We start from the raw sequence: 21367 nt of genomic DNA on the forward strand, positions 1-21367 counted from the left end.
ATTAATACATGTATATAAATTAATTACTTAATTTCTTTATTGCTGTACAGTATTAATTAATTCAGCAAGCTATAGGCTAACCCAAATGTGCTCGTTTCTTTCAAGGAATAATGAGCTATATTTGCGATAGCCTCGCTTAGCCCACATACGACCGACATGTAGGCTAATGATATGCAGCAGCAGCGCCTTCATCAATGGGGCTGCTTTAAAGGCTACAAAAACGAAAATGAGACGTCTGCTGTTATTGCAGCAGCAGCACGGTAGGTTATCTCAGATACGGTGATGCGAGCTGACAGTGTGAGGTCTCGCACTGACACCGATCACTGTGAAGGGAAAGGTTGTGATTGTCAGTGCGATGCCTGCAGCCTCAGTCTGCATGTGTATTTACCCAAATGGTTGCCATGCGTTAGGTTGCGCCCACTCGCCCACAATGCTGCTGCAGTCACAGTCGCTACAGGCAATAACATGCGACTCCGGTTCTTCCAGACAAAGGAAGACAAATAAGTCCCAGTCTACCAAACGACTGCACACGTTTGATGCGCTGGTGACACAATTAGGGTAACGCGTTTTATGTGGTGTAGATTTACATTTAGTGGACTACACAACGAGAGCAGCATTCACATTGTATGCAGACAGAGCAATTATGGATATTAGCTAGTCAACATTGTGATAATTATGAGCTACACCTGGCAGTGTCCATTACACTGATTAGATCATTCTGGGTCCCATGCACGAGTGTATATGATATGAATGACAAAAGAAAGAAAAATAATAACAATAAATGAGAGCGTTTTGGTTGTTTCGCCATTTAATGTCCTGGGGTGTGTATATAGCTATCCTATATGCTGGTAATGGAGGGATGGAGAGGAGAGGAGAGGAGAGGAGAGACGGGTGGGGAGGGGGGCTGCTGGCTGCGCCAGTGTGGAGACTGTGTGTATGTGTGTGTGCGCGCCAGGGTGGGAGACGCAGCTCCAGTGGAAACACACCCGTCAGCCGCGCGCAAAGCAGACAAAAAAAGGCAGCTCTAGCACGGACAAAGAAACTATGGGTGCCACGCTGGAGACTCTGGGTTCTTCATCTCCGGCGGTTCACGGGATGGATGATGTGATCCTGTTTCACTTAACGGGAAACTAATTAGCCCACTTTAATGCGGTGGTGGGATGAGAGATATTGCGAGCTAAAAAGACGGAAAGTGTGTTTGATCCGTCTGCGGATTCGATGAGCTTGCAATGGCTTTTGCCGCCGGGATATGTAACTGTATAGGGAATCACGTGCCTTTTTATTTTGTTCTATTTTTCTTATGTTGTGGCCTTTCGTTTGGACAGTTAAAATACACAATTCCGGAAGAATTGGAAAATGGAGCACTGGTCGGCGATCTGGTGCAGGACCTGGGACTGGACATTCGGAAGCTCGGCACCCGAAAGATCAAGGTAACCTCCAGCAGCGGTAAACGATATGTGAATGTCAGCCCCAAAAATGGGAGATTATTTGTCAACGAGAGAATCGATAGAGAGACATTGTGTGATATAAGCGGCACCTGCGTCCTACATTTCGAGGTGCTTCTCGAGAACCCGTCTGAGGTGCACCATGTTGAGGTGGAGATCCTGGATGTCAATGACAATGCACCGCAATTCCCCAGTGATGAATATCAACTGGAAATCTCGGAATCGGCTCTGCCGGGAACTCGTTACCCTATTGAAATTGCCCAGGATCCAGACATGGGGTCCAACGCGGTGCGCGTCTATCGTCTTAGTACGAACGATCACTTCGCACTGGTTTCTAATAAACCCGCCATGAATGCAAAGCACATTGAGCTGGTGCTCAAAAGGCCCCTTGATCGCGAGCAGACGCCTTACCACCAATTAATTCTAAGTGCTGAGGATGGTGGGACGCCGGAGAAAACGGGCACGGCCAGAGTCAACGTGCGTGTCCTGGACTCCAATGACAACGTGCCCTTGTTTGATAGCTCGGTGTACAAAGTGAAACTGTTGGAAAACTCGCCAAATGACACGCTTGTGATCAAACTGAACGCAACAGACCTGGATGCGGGCACAAATGGGGAAGTGTATTATTCCTTCAGCAGCTACACGCCAGAGAGAGTAAGACAGATGTTCCTAATGGACACCAACACTGGAGAGATCAGAGTACGGAGCAATGTTGACTATGAAGAGACAAACTCCTATGAGATGTACATTCAGGCGATGGACAAGGGCCCAGGGGCTGTGGCAGCACACTGCAAGGTGGTGGTAGAGGTGGTGGACGTGAATGACAATGTTCCCGAAATTGTGTTGTCATCCCTGTCCAGCCCGGTGAGGGAAGATGCTCGTGCTGATACAGTCGTGGCCCTGATCAGCGTCACCGACAGGGATTCAGGGGCCAACAAACAGGTGAGCCTGGAGATCGCCCCGGGCCTTCCTTTTAGGATCAAGTCGTTCAGAAACTACTACACTCTCGTTACCTCAGCTTTCCTTGACCGCGAGACCACTGCTGCCTACAATGTCACCCTCAGCGCCACTGACGGTGGGAACCCACCGCTCTCTTCTCAGAAGACCATCCAGGTGGACGTGGCAGACGTCAACGACAACCCGCCGCGCTTCGAGCAGACGTCGTACACCGTCTACGTGACCGAGAACAACGCCCCCGGGGCCTCCCTGTGCACTGTGAAAGCGCAGGACGCGGACATTGCCGAGAACGCGCGCATCACCTACACTGTGCTCAACGACAACAATCATGGCATCCCTGTCACCTCCTATGTGTCTGTGAAGGCTGACACGGGCGAGGCGTATGCCCTGCGAGCCTTCGATTACGAGTCACTCAGGGAGTTCCACTTCCAGGTCAAAGCTCAAGACGGAGGCATCCCTCCTCTCAGCCGGGTGGCCACCGTCTACATCTACATCATGGACCAGAACGACCACGCTCCGGTGATAGTCAACCCCAAAGCTAACGGCACGCGCTCCATAGAGACAGTGGTGAAGAATGCAGAACCCGGTGCCTTGGTGATCAAGGTGGTGGCCTATGATGCCGACGCAGGCCCCAACGCGTGGCTGGACTACATGCTGGACACGGCCACGGACATGGATCTGTTCAAGGTGCACGAGCACACTGGAGAGGTCCGCACCACCCGGCGTGTCCTCGAGGACAACTCCACCTCTTTCAGCCTGACCGTGCTGGTGAGAGACCATGGCCAGCCTGCTCTCTCGTCCACCGCCACCATCAACGTGGCCGTCATGGAGGTGCCGCCTAAGGTCATCCCCGACCCCAAGAGGATTATCCGACCCCACAGCTCGTCGGTTTTCTCCAACGTCACCCTCTACCTGATCGTGGCCTTGAGCGCTACCACCTTCGTGTTCCTGGTCACCGTGGTGGTGTTGGCCATCGTGCGCTGTCACGCATACTGCTCCCAACCAGGGTCCTGCTCTCCCTGCTGCGTGTCACAGAAACCGCCCCCGGATGGCGGGAATGTCAGCGTAAATGCCGCCGGAGGGGGCGCTGGGGGCGGCGGGGCGCAACCCAACAACAATGTGGTGCTACGGAGGGACCTCAAAGTGGAGCCTCACTACATCGAAGTGCGTGGTAATGGCTCTTTAACCAAGACCTACTGCTACAAGACCTGCCTGACAGCCACCTCTGGCAGTGACACTTTCATGTTCTACAACACCGGGCGTCCCATCAGCGGCACCTGGGGCAGTGGGGGGGCAGAGCGCTTCTTCACGAGTGGGAGTGGATTTGTACGCCGGCTGAGTATGCCTGATGCATCAGGCCTGCAAATCTGTCCAGAGGTGGGTAACACATTTTTGAATATGTAGCCTATTTCTGTTCACATGCTTTGAAGCCAAAAACAATTGATATGGTAATAATCTATAGATATGGTTTGGTGTTACTGACAATGTAGCAACACCCAACCATTTTAGATGGAGCAATATTTTTGCCATTCCAAGTCACAAACCACCACAATGATATAGCCTGTTGTACAGTAAGCCTGTTTACACAGAAGCCTATTTTCATAGAGCCATTTGCTGTCAGTAATTACGGTATGCCAACAATAAATCAAGAATATGAGAATATGTCAGGTTATTTAACCATTCCTGATTTATTTACTGCTGAAGTGAGTGCTTTTGGGGCCCTATTCTCTTTGTTCTTCTCCCAGTTGCACTGTGCAGCCCCTCCACCCAGCTGAGCACTCACACTGCATTAGTGTCAGTCCTGATGTTTTTCAGGAGGCCTGCTTTATTTCTGCTGGTTCAGGGATTTATGCTTCAGTTTGATGTTGTCATCACATCTACACTAAGAACAGATCTGCTTGCTTACTCTATGCGAAATGGATTTGACCTTATCTCACTTTGCCAGCTCTAAGTACTACCAGTGTGAAGAATTGCATAATATGTGAGTTTGTTGTGTGTTGAGTGTGTGAGTACACTTTCTCAGCAATGCACTGCTTTGGATTAATTATTTACACAGTTGTGCATATTCAAACCTGGAAATAATTTTGTACCTCGGATTGTTTAACCCCATGAACCCTAGCATCCCTATTCTGAGCATGTAAATGTGTGAAAATAGCATGTACAAGCTCACAACACATTGCAAAGAGGACTGCCCATAGGTCCGACATCTCAATACTCCGACTACATGGCTATGCGTGAAAATGACAGATAGTGAGTTTGTATATCAGACATTTTCTTCAAAGAGGTTTGGTGTTTAGGGAAAAGGGAGTGGGCCAAGGACAGGCCCTGGGGGACCCCGGCCAATCAAGTATATAGGTTTTAAGTGGCTGATGAGCAGCTTGACAGGACATGGACTGCATGTCAAGTTGAAATTGGAACAGCTTGGTTTTGGATAGACACATTCTGTAACCTTTTATAGCAGGAGTTTCTTTTCTCATTTTGTCATAATATCATATCTGCCAGATGTGTCTTTCACAGAACCATTCAAATCAGAGGTTTGAGGTCACTGACAACCTAATCTGCAGATTATTTGCAGTACTTTTAAGGAGGCTCTCTCAGTTCATGTGTGCTTTAGTTAACTGGGCCGTGCATCCATGGGATTTCACTGTTTGTAGGATTTTTGTCTCTGTTTAATTGGCGTGAACTCATGCTTACAACAACGAGAGGTCTGGGTTGCCTGCTCTAATAATATAAGCCTGTGTACCAGTTTTGTAGGACTCAGATGTTGGCTTGTGTTAAATATAATTGTGTGGGTATCTTTTGACAAAGTTCCATTGTGTTTAAACGATTTTTAAAATGTGAATTGATTTGAAAAATCAAGCTGAAAATATTCCCAGGAGAAAAGGTTTCCTTGCTAACAAAATTGTAATGTTAATGACCTATTATAATAATGACATTACCCATTTTGGACAATGATTTTCCAACATTGACTAAATTATTCAGTTGAGAAATTGCAAACAAATGCGAAATCCACAAAGAATCACTAAAATGACATATATGTCTATGCACGTAAGCTGTGAATAGATAATAATGTATTGACAATAGAATGGTATTTCAAAGAATACTCAGGGACAAACTTTGGTCCTGAAGTACCACAACGTTATTTGCCACTGTGGGTTTCCATTTAATTATTTCCCTGAAATGTAAGCTGAATGACAAAAATGAATCACACAGATAAACAAACTTAAGTGAATATCTGTAAATAATCTTAAATATAGAATGACCAGTACAAGTACACCGCTAAATTCTATGTCTTGTTTCTGGAAAGTGCAAAAACAAATTATAGTCTTTCTTTTTTTTTTACACTCACAGTCCTTTCTACTATATTCATCATCACGCAAGTAGATTTGATCTTGCACAGAAGAAATTACTTTTGTCCGTTGATATTGTGTACAGTACAAGCCCTGAGACATTTGAACTCTACTTGAACCTGAGTAGACAACAGTTGCACCATGTCTTTGTAAATGTATTCTCTGTCTGTTAATGTGTGGGGTTGGATATGTTGTTCGGTGTCAGGTCATTGGCACAGAGGTACATGTTTCAAGATTGAAACATGTTGTTCGGTGTCAAGTCATTGGCACAGAGGTATATCAGATCAGGAGTCTACATCTAGATGAGTCATTAACAAACTTAGGAGGTCATCAGTCATTAGTAACACACTAATTGAAACGCTGGCCAAGATAAGAGTGGCCATGAAAATGAAATGAACCTCCAGCATCTGTTTCCCAGTCCCATAAATTTGATTTACTCAGAGAGACCGGGTCTCCCTGCAGGAAATACTCCCTTCTGAATTGAGCACTGGGACACATGCTGTGCTGTTTTTCTCTTTCCTGAAATACTATTCTTTCTTTCTTTCTCAGAAACATTTCCTGTGTCCAGTATATGAATACCACGGGTTACCAATAATCAATGGTTACCAAACAGTTACCATTAACGATTAGCTCATTCACATAACCGATAATGACTTCAAAGTAGCAAACAGCAGCAGAAGTAAGCACTATTAAGTGCCTCTTGTGTAAAATAAAATATTGGGTCAGGACATGAGAGTTAGGACATGAGAATTACCAAATTCTGAGAATTACCAAATATCAGCCACTTTTACCTGATATACGTAGGGAACTGCATCACAAATATACATTTTATGTCGTTGTCCAATTTCAGTTGTCTGAACAAAAAAGAAAGAAAATCTACATGTAAGATACAGATCAACACACCAAGTTGCAACATAAAAGCTAACATCCTACATGTTTACATTGACCTATTTACCAAAAAACCAACAGCACATACAGTACAGTAGAAGAATCTAATAGCCCATGTCAATTATGGTGTCAGATGTTGGAACATTAAAATAATTAATTCATTCATGGCTGATCTCAGACAGCACATGCTTCATTCACTCTGCTAATACAGAGGTGGAGCATGTGGTTGCCTTGGTGACGAGGGCTTCCACTCATTGGAGCAATAATTTACCCAGGGTGTTGTTGGGTGTTCCCTCTTCCCTGCCCACAGCACTCAAACCACCCCCATGAAGAGCGGACAGATTTACTCCCCGTTAACTCACTCACAAGGCTGTATGGAGGAGGGGGGAACATTAACAAAGTACACTTACTTGAGTAGTCTGTACATGAGCACATTTTTATAGGTACATTATCTGGGAAGGGAACATGTAAATTAGTGAATTAACCACTTAAAGGCATAGTTCATCCCCAAAATAACATATTTTCTATAGATTACTCACCCCATGGAGTCTTGAATTCATGGATATTTTTTTAGCTTTTCTCGCATTCCTAAGACAACAATTGGATGACCGATCTCTGTGTCTCCATAGGGAACTGCTGTTGTCATCACAACGATTGATCGATAGCCTTATAGCCTTATCGATAGAAAATGTTATTTTTGGGGTGAACTATCCCTTTAATTTAAGCCCTATTTCAAATATAGTGAAAATAGCCGAACTACAAGATCACTTCTATCACAACGTGAGATTGTATGGTATTTTCACTATTGTTGATATTTTTGGTATAAGTTCTGGAAAATGTTTGAATTTCTTTGGAAAATGTACTATGTAATTTTGTATTTTTGGATACTCAAGTTCTTTTTAAAGCAGGTAGCCTACTTTTGAATACTATTTTTAAAGTAACATCGATAAAGTAACAGATTTACAGGAAAGCAAGATTGGGTGTCTGTGGATCCATCAATATTTCTTTCAAAGTCCTGACTCTTTTAACCACTTAAACCCATAGCCCTTACCCGTTCAAAGATATGAGCTCCGAAATGATGTGCAGTGTGTGGGTTATGGGATGTGCACTGTGCACACAGTATATGAGGGATGGAAAGTAACTTTAACTGGTGCTTGCATGCTAATATGTAGGAGCATCAATGTAAGAAATACCCGTTCCATTTAACGGCTACAGAGATACTGTGTACCGATCTGCATGATTTTTGGACAACATCTGTAACAGGGCCAGAACCCCCCCCTCCCCCCCCCCCCCGTGTGTGTGTGTGTGTGTGTGTGTGTGTGTGTGTGTGTGTGTGTGTGTGTGTGTGTGTGTGTGTGTGTGTGTGGGTTTGTGTGTGATTGTGCATGGCCTGAACAACAGCGCCCCTCCCTTAACATGTGTGGTCACAAAAGGTACTGTAGGCTAAATAGATATAGATACACCATAAAAATGCTAATATACAGCATACGATTTGTGAAAGTGACAAACGGGCTTCACAGTTATGTCAGGTGTGTTCATATGCTGATGGTGATGCGATTTCAGATCAATTGCTCCAGCCACCGAGGAGAAACGCTGAGACAGACAGACAGACACTCACTCACTCACTCACTCAGACATTCGCAAAATTATAGTATAGATAGTAAACTAATACTTAATTAAATGACCGGAGTCAGCTCTGTACTTGGTCCGCTCGTTTCTCCCCTAGACACCAAAAATGTCTTTGCCGAAAAAAGCCGATGCGTTGTGAGCTTGTAGATCTGGTATTTTTGCAGAAGGTTAGCCCCAGTAAAGGGAGGCTAGGGTCAATGGTTGGTCTCTCTCTGTGTGTGTGTGTGTGTGTGCGTGTGTGTGTGTGCGTGCGTGCGTTAGTGCGTGCGTTTGTGCGTGCATGCATGCATGCGTGCATGCGTGTCTGTGTGCTTGCGGCTGGCCAACTGCAGTGCTTATATCAGATCCAGGGCTGGGATGTGTGGAATGATTTATTGATGAGACCTCAGCCTAGCCTGGCTTCACTTTGTATGAGATCAAACTAATCCTTCCCTCTCTCTCTCCCTCTCTATCTTCCTCTCTCAGCCCAAAGCCCCTAATGCTGACTGGAGATACTCCGCATCTTTGAGGGCAGGGATGCAGAGGTAAGCACTTTACCCCTGTTGTCTTCTAACCTTTAACTTTTTTTGTGACTTTTGGTCTTTGACAACAACAAAAGAAAATTACGCAAAGCCACTCTACAGCACATCCACCGTGCTATTGTATTGATCAAGGATGCACACCTTTGGGCCCTTTCTGAAACAACAGAGCATCTTTAAACCCTGACACAGCACTACTCACACATAGCCTCACTCACACAAACACACATACGTACCTTCAGACAACACAATGTAACATCACATGTGAGCAATTACCACTGTCAGTCACAACTACTCTCTATCTGAGCATCAATGAGGTTCCAGTTCCTGTTGCTCTGCAGTGTGATATTATATAGGTCATCAACATTCTGCATGTCTCTCCCCCCCAGTTACAGTCTTTACGCAAGAAGCATGAAGGACAAATGAGCTGACGATGACCTTTCTCAGATCATTGTACACACGCACGCGCACACTTGCATGCAGATACACTGTGAAAGATCCACACCTCTCCAAATCCAGGAAGACTGCAAGACATGACATTTGACATGTGTTGCCCCCAGTAGATTTGTTAATAAACCACTTAGGACTGATTTATACTGTGTCCTGTGACGACGTTGCAAGGCAAAAAATAGCTCACAGCTTGTACTGTACAGTAGATCGGATATTTTAGAAAAATCGCACCTGTGCAACTGCAAAGTGCACGGTGCAAACATGACACACATGCATATCTCCTTGTATGGGACGTTATGTCCGTGACGTCAGTTACTTTGTGTGTATGGGGTCATTTTTTTGGATAATACATTTTGGCTATCCATACATGGAGATCCGTGCTCATACACACATAGTGAAATGTAGGAGTGGTTTGCACCACTCAGATAAGTTTTAACATTTTTCACCTATGATGATGTGCCAAAAATAGGGACGCGAGGGTTGAAAGTGGTTAATTTGTTCATATCAGTATTAAGTGTTTTGTTTGTTTTTCATTTTCATACCATAATTGCAGTTCTTCATATTATATTTTAAATGTGTTTCTTTTTTTTTTTTCTTTATAATTTTTATCCCACAATTTTGTAACCCATTTTTTCACCCAGTGCCAATTGCCTATGTAATCCTGGGCTCTGCTCTCCCTCTGCCAACCTGGGGAGGCAACGGACTGACCTCATGTTTCCTTCTATGCATGTGGAGTCCAAGTTGCTTCTTTTCACCTGACAGTGGAGATTTCCCTGGTTTGGACGTAGCGCGTGGAAGGAACACGTTATTCCAACCAGTTCCTTTCCCCTCCATCAGGCGCCCCGGCTGGCCAGGGGGAGGCATTATTGAGACCAGGATTACGTGCATGTTTTTGTGAGGGTATCAACCCTAGGAGACACGGGGAGAACATGCAAACTCCACACAGAAAGGCCCTATCGCCAAATGTGTTTCTATTGATTGTTGTATTCGTTTGCATCTCACGTTACTCTTCCATGCACCCCCTTCTCCTTCCATTTTCTTTTTTTCTTTCAGTGATCAATATTATGTATAATTAATTAGGCATGGACCAAAAGAACATACTAACTTTGCACATACATAGTCATCAGTTAATGCTTCTTGTCATTAACAGACATGTTCCACAATTCATTGGTAGCTATTATTATTTTCCCTCCAGTGCAGGAATTACTTAATATTATAAAATGCTATATTTTATAGATTCACAGATTACTCTCTAATTTATTCATTCATTATTGTACGTCTTATTTTGTCATGGTCAAAAAATGCATTGTAATCATGCAATCAAAAGCAATTGCAGTCTCAAAGAACTTGAACAGCTGTATTAGAAATACAGAAATGAGCTGGACAATTGAAATAGAAAAGCAGCCTCCTGGGGTAACTGGTGGAACAACCAGTTCCTGTGGACCCGTGAGGACCCCAGTTAAAATCACACTCGTCATGTCTCACAGGTCTCACTCCCTGCCCACTCTTTCCTGTACTCTGCACTAAAAGTAAATACATGCACAATAAAAGCCTTCCCTCATTGAATCTGGTGTTATAGCCCTGATGTGGAGTGATTGTAAATTATATGTATCATGGCATATCATCATTGTATCATAAATTAGACGATCAATAGGTTTTGTTGCGATTGGCCAATATCTTTTAAAATGGCAGTTCCTTTGCCATGCATGCGCTGCAGTCTTAACCTCCACACTCATGATGTCCCACACCACACACCCTCCAACGCCTTACAGATATGGGCCATCCACTCCAAGCATGATAACCATAGCTATAATTAAAACTAGAGTTTTAGAAATTGTTCTGGATGGCATTGTCCATGCCGTTTAAGCATGCACAACTAGCGTAGCAGCATACAACACCTTCATTACTGACCCACATTCCTCATTTAGACAGCCCTACTTCTAAACTTGCCGCACCCAGCCTGGGCCTGGGTTGGTGATTACTATATCTTTTGTTTTATATTCGAACTAAACTATTATACTACTTAACTACAGTATTGTAGGCCTACTGTACTACTAATCCCTTCTCAGTTACCTTCATGGTCCTTATGCCCCTGCACTCTGCTTAGCTTGTATTTAACCAGTTTGAATGCTATGTCAAATTTCTAATCTACAGTATACTTAAAAACTGTATCAACTCAAAAGAGTTTGCTTTTCAAAAAAGGAAGTATTCTCACAGGGACAGTATAGCACATATAGTGCTGCATTGCAGAGGCCATGGCTAGGGCACCTACAGTACATCACTATAAGTTATATATCGTCACTATCGGGCAGAAACCTTGTATCTCCAAGTTTCAAATTTGTAATTTTTTTTGCAAAGTAAAGCACTGCTTCATCACACAAGGCCGTCGCACAAAAGTAGTGAAAACAGCTGATCTACAAGCGGTGCGAGGTGTTGTAGATCGGCTGTTTTCACGAGTTTAAATCATTTTAAAAATGATAAATACAAAACAAACGGTTTTGGCCATACAAGGTTTCCACCCAACAACGACGATATGTTAATTTGTAATGTATGGACAAATCCATTTTTCCTTTATTTTATTGTTCATGCCTCTATGTATTGTGTGTTTTGCTTTGCTTTTCAAAATGGGGATACGGTACAGGAACTACAGTATCTAGTCATAATTATGTTATGTTATCAACTGATGTTCTGCAAGGGAATGTTTGAACATTTCACTAATTTCTGGACATAACATTTGTTTTACGACAGCTGTGGTTCTTTCCTCCTCTCTGCTCAGAAATGATACTTGAGTAAAGTACCATTATGCATAGTTGTGTAACTGCTTTGGCATTCGATCAGAATTTTGTCCTTGACTCGCCAAGCAGCCAATAAATCGCAGTTGCACAACGGCACGATGCAGTGGCGCAACGCAATGCTTGGCCGCCTCTAATGCACAGCTGGGAATGTGTGTTTTTTTTTTGTGTTCCAGCTCTGTCCACATGGACGAGGCCTCCATGATGCAGGGAGCCCAGTCTATGATGCAGGGAATGCAGGGAGCCCAGTCTATGATGCAGGGAATGCAGGGAATGCAGGGAATGCAGGGAGCCCAGGGAATGCTGGTTCAAAACTGGCCCACCGTTTCCAGTGCTGCAGGTGAGAGCAAGCCTGTCACACAGGAGGAACCACGGGGAGACATCCAAGAACCGTGCCAGCTGAGACACCAGAGACAGGCCTGGGGGTGGTTGTGGAGAGCCCATGATAAACAATTACACACATATTCACCCAAAAAAGATGTCAGCCACAAGATCAAGTGGCACAGATCTAAATAGGCAGCCAAGTAAAAAAGAAAGAAAAACAAACAAACAATGCTGGGACAGAAATGCAGGAAATCTGGGACAGTGGTAATAACTGCATAGCGTAGGCCTCACAAACTATGCTATTTGCAGCAGTGGTAAGTTCAAGCTAATAATTAAGCACATTATAGATGCTATTTAAAATAAACGTAGAAAGGCAGTGAGACTTTGGGTCAATGCATGGGGACAGTGGGGTGAGTTTTGTTGCTGTGCTCCAGTGAAAAGGCTTCACTGCTTGCCTAGGTTGTGCTCACATCGATTTTCTGTCCACCATCTGGAATTAGAACATGGGTATGAGGGACTATGGTGGAGGACAGCACAGTCACCCAGCCAGTCAGTCAGTCAGTCAGTCAGTGAGAAGGTGTCTGATTTAATCTATGGGAAAGCTTCTCTCTGTGGGCAAAAGAGGGTGAATGGAAAGGGAGAGGCTCAAATGGAAAAGTTTGTCTCTTGTCTTGCAAAGAGACTAGTAAAAGTAGGAGTTATGCTGTGTATTGTGGGTTTAGAATTGAGGCTTCATTTTGGAGGGGAGTCTTGTGTAACAAAAGGAGTGGCTCTGTGTTGCAGCCAGGTTGATTATTATGCAGCAGTGCTACATTTCCATTAATCTTTTGTGATTGCAATGAAGTTGTGTGTTACATTGAAATGCATTTTCAAAAGACAGACCTTTTGTACATGGATTTTATTGCATAAGACTTGTGGCACTGTGGAAGGAAATACAGTTGTCTGAGGTGAGGAGTGATTAAGGATAATAATAGAGTTATATAAGGTGGATCGAGAGAAGCTATCGCATTCAAAGCAATTTGGGGAAAGGAAGATGAGCACAGGAGAAATGCAGGCGGATGGAGAGAGAGAGAGAGAAAGCGAAGTATGGGGGGATGGAGAGAGAGAGAAAGAAAGGTAAAGAGGATTGGCAGGTTCCTGCAGTAGTGTTGTTGCTAGGGAACGCCATGTGACCCGTCGCTAGGCAACACTGTCTAACTGAGGGATTGCTGCAGCAACCGCACCCTCCTTCAGCAGGGAGTGGGCGAAGGCAGTTCCCATGGCAACCTGTCATATCTCTGAATGGAAGATTTAGAGACAGGGAAGGGGTGTTGGGGGGCGGGTGGGGGTACGACAGGTGTTAAGAGGAAAAGAGGGGTGTCATGCAGTAAATGTCAGGAAACAATACATACGTGGATTGACTTGGAATTACCCCTTATGTAAAATCCTCTAATACGTGTGCCGTGTGCTGTACAAGGTTCTCGAAAACTGGTGCACACTAAAGATGGAAATGTAACAATGGACCTCCAAGTCTCAGACATATTAGTGCACTTAGAATGTAGGACATGAGAAATGAGTGTGGAAACACCCTGGCATCCAGGAGGTGTTACTACAGGGGAGCTAGGGAGCTATATTGACCTGCTTACCAATGATAATACCCATCAGCCATTTCAAAGGGATGCCTTGCAGTGAGACATGGGCTACAGTATTATCAAGCATAACCAGTGCGACATATAATCCTCCATATTAGCAGACACAATGACACTGGGCAAGCGGAGCATGTTACAGCTGCAGCACTTTGCTCATTAAATTTCCCCCCCTTTTTTAAATGATACACAGGCATTAATATAAAGAGGCATTGCGGCAAAATCTAAGAAATGGGTTAAAGCTACAAATGTATTAAATTACAGAGACAATGTAGATGATCTAAATAAGATGATTTTGAAATAAAGTATGGGTGCCTGACATCTGAAACCTGGTCACAGAATCTGGTAATACAAATACATACTACATGCATAATGTATGTTTTCATACTGTCTTAATTCACATTAATTGTAGTTGCATAATGATTACAGGGCAGTACAGACACCTGTTTTACAGCTATACAGCTATTGCTGGCTATATAATTGGGCAAGGGAAAAAGGAGGAGACTGACCACATTAAGCGAGCCGGTCCAGACTGAAACATAGACCTACACTTCACAAACAAAGCGACCAGACACTTTGCATTCAACCTTGTCTGCGCTGCTTATCAGCACTATATTCACACGTTCAGGTGCGCACGTGCACGCTCATGCACAGTGCACACGCACGCAAACATGCACACGCGCGCGCACACACACACACACACACAGAGAAGAAGCGAGGTGGGGATTTCAAGTCAAGTAGTTTTGTATTCAGTTTTGATAATGTGTTTCTCCAGGTTCAGTGTATACAGTATACAGGTAATGATAATACAGTGATTAAGAAAACAACAAACTGAGTGCAATTTGGAAAGATAGACAGTACAGACAACAAGTGCAAACAACTGAAGTATAAGTACAATGTTTCAGTTGTGGATTGAGAACAGTAGTACACACAAACACATGCATGGACACAAGCTTTATGTGGTGCAAACCCACAGACATACTGTACTTCCATCATGAGTATTTCATTAATACCGGTAACTAGACCAGCATTCTAATTTAAAGGTGATACACCATGCATTTAAAAAGTATTTGTCATATTGTTTATGTCCCAAAAACGTTTTTCAAAAGATTTGAGGCTAAATTACCACTCCTGAATAGAGAGCCTCTCTCATTTTTGAATGAGAGAGAAAAAAAATCTTTTGAAAAAAAAAAAGTTTTTCTTCAAAAACGGCCGTCGATGACGTCAGCGACGTCAGTAAATCTGGACAGCCTGTTTTGAGAACCCGTAGGATGCTTTTAACCTCCGCCTTCCCAAAACCAGAGAAAGACACAATGGTCAGAAATGGGACTTTGTGAGGATAGAAGGTGCTAGTGGGACCCCAAAAAAAGACACAACATACACAACCAACATAATATTCACTTGATTAACACACTGGGTACCCAGGATTATTCAACATTTAATCGGCATTTGCCATGGAAACCCGGCATTTTAGCTTGTTTTGAAGGGCTGGCAAAAAAGTAATCTGAGTAAATGTAATCAGAGTATGTCCTGTTTATTTTCACTCAGGACAGTTTTCTAACACAGGCCTCAGTGCTTTTGTAACGGCCAGTAGAGAAAGCCGCGTTTTAAACATGAAGGTGATTTAAAAGCTAGATTAGGAGAAAAATTCACTTTTGTGCAGCAGCGTAACACTGCTGTGGATGAGGGAGACAGGACTTCCCGGTCACGTGATCTCGCGCTGCATTTCGGGAAATTGAGTGTTTTTCTTCACCGTCGAGTGCGCCGTGGGCACCGAAAAGAGTATGACGCGTTGGCACGTCGAGTCTGGGACCTCCTATAAGTTAACTAGACAAATGACAAATGAACATGAATTTATACACCTTTATACTGTAAGGTATATTATACTGTAACAACAGTTTGCACTGCCAGTTATAATGTAGCCTATAATGAACAAGCTTTTGAGACCTCAAATCTATATATCACAGCAATAGTATGTTATCCATAAACAGTCATTCAAATATTGCGTATAGTCTTTTTTAGGACATTTTGCGACTGATACGTTGTGGTATACTTTATCTCATTAGCTAAAACATGAAATAATGTAATTTTAATGGCAAGAGGAGTTACAGTCAAACATGGTTTAAATGCAATGACTTGTTGTTTGACAGCATATACTACTCGTACTGTAGGTCTACTTTTAATTTAATAAGACATGTACGCACACACACACACGCACGCACGCACACGCACGCACCCACGCTTACTTAATAAACTGTGGACAATTTGTTCACACTGTCCATGTTCAATTAAAGGATCTGTCAGACACGGTATGGTCTGTGTGTATTTTCTGAATAGTCTAACTTCCCATTGGGACACGAGAATTCATTTCAGCACTCCAGCTATATCATAATCATAATTAGCCTACAAATGGGAACCTAACAGAATCCCTTTTCAAGGGCCTGTGTTTGATCTAAATAAACTACAGACAGAAACTAGGTCAATGCAGAGGGAACTGGTGTGGAGGGCCTGAGAGGAACCATGTCTGCACAACCCGCCCAGCCCTCTCTGCTTCTTTCCTTCATTCTTTCTATCTATCGCCCATCTCATCTTTACTCTCTATCCATCCTTTTTCAAGGACCATTATTTATTCGCCATTTGAGCCCCGGACCACCATTTGATGACATTTAGTCTCTCAGATCCAAAATGTCACGATTTTGTTTTGGTTGGATAAGATTTTGTCCCAGATTCAATGCTGTATTGATGTATTACCATAGGAGAGATAAGCAAACGCTGATCAACATAAAATAATAATTTAACAGAGCGTAAAATGAAACTTTTCAAGAGTCTTTCAAGAGTTAAAAGATCTGGGTCCAGATCTAAGGGTCCATTTGGTTACCAAGTACCAACTCTCCACCTGGAACCGCCTAAAGGTCCAGGGACCGCTGGTTGAAAACCACAGATCTACGATCATCATCACATTCTTTTTCAGTCTGTCACTTTTATTATTTCATGTTTTCATGAAATATTATACACTCTTTTTTGTATTAAAAACAAGCTTTGTATCATATTTTAGTGTCTGAAGCTTTGCCTTGGTTTACAGTCACTTTAAAAGGCTTTTTATGTCCCAAGATCCCCAGCACTGTCCTGCTAGGGTAGAATTACTTGCAGTCATCCCAACAAATAGATACGCAGAGTCATTTTGTGGTGTAAAAGAAAATCCCTAAAAAGGTCAGGTTCCCTCTAGTGTTACCTCCTCCTGTGGCTTCAATAGCATTGCTGTCTGGAAATGATTCACGTTCCATATCCCTGACCCCACTGTTCCCACTGTTCCCAGTAACACTGCCCTGAAAATTGCTTCTTCCAACCTTGACCGACCCTTATAATACAAGGGCCAATCAAGGTTAGAACCCAAGCTGACATTAACCATTTAAAACTAGGGATGGATCTCGTTCATTTTTATTGATAATGAGCACCTTATCGATCCTGCTTATTGAGCCGAGCTTTTATCGAGACCACTATTGAGCGTTTTCTAATATTCTGTGGAAAGACGTGAGATCCAAATTCTGAACAGAACTGGTATCTTTTTTTTATTGGCCAGTTGTTGTGACTGTGAGTTTGTGGCAGACCACCATCTATGAAGATGACAATTGACAAAAGTAACAAATATTATCATTACATATCATTGCTGCCATTTTAAACATAGCTGTAGTAAGCAGCTGCCAAATTGTCCTTACCTTTTAACGTGGGCACGCGCATGTATCGTGCACAATCTGTGCGCGACTCATCTAGTAGACGTGTAGACTCGGTGACAGCTTTCGAATAAAAAAACCCCCATTGAAATAGACATATCCGTTGCCACGCTGTATCCCTGCTTATCCGCCAGTGTTTACATGAAAAAACATTGAAAAAAGCCAGCTGTGCACGTAGCCTTTTCCAAATCGTCACTCTCGGGCAGAATCCTCGTATCTCCAAGTTTCAAATGTGTATGTTTTTTCGTAAAGTAAACCCATGCTTCATCAGACAAGACTGTCGCACAAAACTAGTGAAAATAGCAGATCTACAAGCACACAACGCCTCGCGGTTCGAGGTGCTGTGTGCTTGTAGATTCACTATTTTCACTATTTTAAATTGTTGTAAATAATGAGGAACTACTGGGAATGTGAAGATCAGGACACTTAAAGTAATGAGTAACATTACATTTTCTTCTTCTTTTTGCTCCCACATATGAACCGAACAAGATGGAGAGGGCGGGGGGGAGCTGTCACCTCCAGTGGGAGCAGGGATCAACTGTAACAGCTGGCAATTCCAGTATGGAGCCAGGGCGGCCTATGGTCCACCTCAGGCACTGAGACAGGCCGGAGACATCCCGCCCGAAGCCTTCATCATCCCCGGCTCCCCCGCCATCATCTCCATCCGACACGAGCCAGGCGCCGCGGACGTCGACAAAGGTGAATTCATAAGCTTCGGCAAGAAGGACGAGAAGAAGAAGAAGAAGAAGAAGAAAGAGAAGAAGGAGAAGAAAGAGAAAGGGAAGGAGGATGAGGAAGAGTAGAGGAGACGGGTGATGATTAAAAGAGAGCTAGCAACAAACTGCTGTCCAAATTACTGAGCCTGCGAAAGAAAAAATAATCGCCAAATGCATATTTTAGAAACAAGGGATCCTCCTTGGGGCGTATTTGCATAGACACTGTAAAGTGGCCATGCCCCCATTAGAAGACGTTTGGCTTCACTACACTATCTGAATATGCCAAACACACGCCTCTTTGCTTTTCTTGGCCCGTTTAGGCCTACGACCTGAATGAAGCCTAAGGTTCTGGGTAGAGAAATTGTTCTTAGTAGCTAAACATCTTCTAGAAGGAAATGCAGGATTAAATCAAACAAACAGGAAGGATTGTATTGGGCTAGAATAGCCTTTCTGTGACAATTACTTTCTGGCCCACCCCTTCCTGAATAAAACCCCCCTGAAAAGGAACAGTATTTGTATCTGAAAAGTATCATCTTAGCCCCCGAGCCCCTCACGTGCCCACACCCAGCCCCCCCCACTCGAGTCACCAATAGAGTTGAAGAGGATATCAATCTAAAAATGGAAACAGAGGCTTTCATCTCACACATAACATGAAAGCCTTTTATTAATTAAGAAATACGACTTTTTTTGTACAAAATACAAAAATAAAAAAGCAGCAGGGCACCTGACATGTATGTATAGTCCGTTGAGATTAGCATTAGTAAGTGAATGTGGTACATTCTACATGGGACATGTAGTCGACCACTTACAAAGATCTGTTCCCAGTGAAACATAGCACAGTGCGGAGATGATCTGGACCAGGTTGCACCAGCTATGCACAAGTTTGTTCCTAAGTTAGGGCTTAAAAGCCCTTAGAAATTACTTCAGTTTGTGATGATTCTTAAGTTATTGGGTTTTTACCATCAGTTCCTAACTATTTTGATGGAACATAATTACAAAGATAGGCTGGCAACAATTCAAATTTAAGACTTGTAAATTAACTTTCTATGAGGATTGAGTTATAAAACGGTATGGACTTACTGAAGAAAAAAAAAAGAAAAAAAACTATGCTGTGTGCAGAACAAAAAAAGACATATGCTTTACTGTTAGTGCAATTCTGTGACTTTATATCATTTGCACCTGCTTTAGAGCTTGCTTGAATATTTAATTGTTACTTAGGTTTTAAAGCTGCATTCTGTGACACAATACTGATGAACAAGTGGAAGTACAATAGCAGGGTGCTATGATTCAAAACGAGCCAGCTCTGCCCTTCCCTTTGCGGCGCCTACACATTCATACAGTATTGTTGTCATGGCTTTTATGATATCAAAACATGTTGCACAATGCAGCTTTAAGTTCTCCAAACCTTTTTGTGGTGCCGCTGCTTGTATTTGGGTAACGCTGAAATCGGGACTTAATTGAAAGTCACTACTTGCATTATAATTAAGGAACTAATAGGGCCACTGATGCAACAAGCCCCCTTGGCCTTGCCTTCTCTCATAGAATATGGCACAGGTTTACAGTATGGGGCCATTGATACACCTACAGTATATCAGCACACAGAGTCCTCCAGAACACAAAACGCTACCTGTATTTATTTCCCTCTCTTTCTTTCTCTCTCTCTCTCACACCCAAGACACACACACACACACACACACACACACACACACACACACACACACACACACACACACACACACACACACACACACACACACACACACACACACACACACACACACACACACACACACACACCAACTGCACATAATATATAACCTAGCTGCCAAGACTGAGGCCTGTAACATTGCCATCTCTTCAGTAGGAGTGTAATATATGGCTGGGACACAGGAAAGTTGCGTGTTGCTTCATTTCTGTTCAAGCCTGATCCTTCTGCTTCTGTCTTTGAATGTTAAATAGTTGTTCTTAAAAGCCCTATTACCCCACTGCCTCACCTGCTTAAGTGCTTGTAGGATTTGCTTGCCCGTTGCCTGTCCCCCCCCCCCCCCTTACCCCCTCTGTTCCTGTTTCTTCTAATCAACATGGTTGGAAGATATCTTAAAACTCTCTTCTGGTGAATTGTTCAGTTGTTAAGGGTGTGACTTCACATTTATACATACTGTACACACACACACTAACACACACACACACACACACACACACACACACACACACACACACACACACACACACACACACACACACACACACACGTGTGAACACAGTGCATCTTCCGTGTCAGTGCTTAAATCTGAGTAACCATTCACAAGTCCTAGTCCTGTTGATGACAGATCAGTGTCATCTCTACCGTTACTGTTTTGTTTTTGAAATGTCGCCTTACAGGGACCTCTGAGAGGTCAGCAATAAAGTGGACCGAGTTTCGACTGTACTGTTAAGAACTGTGAGAGAAATTGGAGAAGGGAAAGAAGAAACAGAGCTATAAAGTAACAAACATGCAGGTAGCAGCAGGTGGAGTGTTGCTGGAGTTGAAGTTCACTCCACTTTCGACATAAAGAAAAAACAACAAGACTAAAGAGTCTGAAAGCCCCTAGAGGGGGTGCTGATCCTTATACCCCATGTGAACTAAGTTGTTTGAAGCATTTGGCCAAAATTGTCTTCCTTATATCCCTGCGCTCGGCCATTAGATATTGAGCTTTCTGGTGTGCAAATTTTGGGCTACGGGTGGTGCTAGACTAGAGGAAAGGTCAAGAAGATACCAAAATCAGTAGGATTCATCTTCTGGGGCACGTGGAAGTGCAGGAAGGAGCATGGCAGTCCTGCCTATAGTGTTTGAGAAATCTTGTTTGGGACCAAAGTGTTGGAAGGAGTAACAGAGTATCATTAGAGCCCCATTACCACCAGGGATCACAAACAGCAAACATAATTTCAACAAGACAATCCCC

The 21367-nt window shown here is 43.4% G+C and overlaps 1 protein-coding gene across 1 annotated transcript in view; it reads left to right on the forward strand.

The window, feature by feature from the left end:
• Positions 1 to 18623, forward strand: part of LOC308304784 (protocadherin alpha-C2-like) — a gene marked incomplete at its 5' end in the record, with an annotated part of 37603 nt that extends 18980 nt beyond the window's left edge. Inside the window, 4 exons of the mRNA XM_080749414.1 lie at positions 1224 to 3779; positions 8735 to 8793; positions 12206 to 12369; positions 18199 to 18623. Of these exons, the coding sequence (XP_080605540.1) occupies positions 1224 to 3779; positions 8735 to 8793; positions 12206 to 12369; positions 18199 to 18512 (3093 nt within the window). The 3' untranslated portion in view covers positions 18513 to 18623. The remainder of the gene's footprint in view (positions 1 to 1223; positions 3780 to 8734; positions 8794 to 12205; positions 12370 to 18198) is intronic.
• Positions 18624 to 21367: the final 2744 nt, after the last annotated feature.

Source organism: Nannobrachium achirus (genome assembly GCF_963921795.1).
Source record: "Nannobrachium achirus genome assembly, chromosome: 19".
Classification (NCBI taxonomy): domain Eukaryota; kingdom Metazoa; phylum Chordata; class Actinopteri; order Myctophiformes; family Myctophidae; genus Nannobrachium; species Nannobrachium achirus.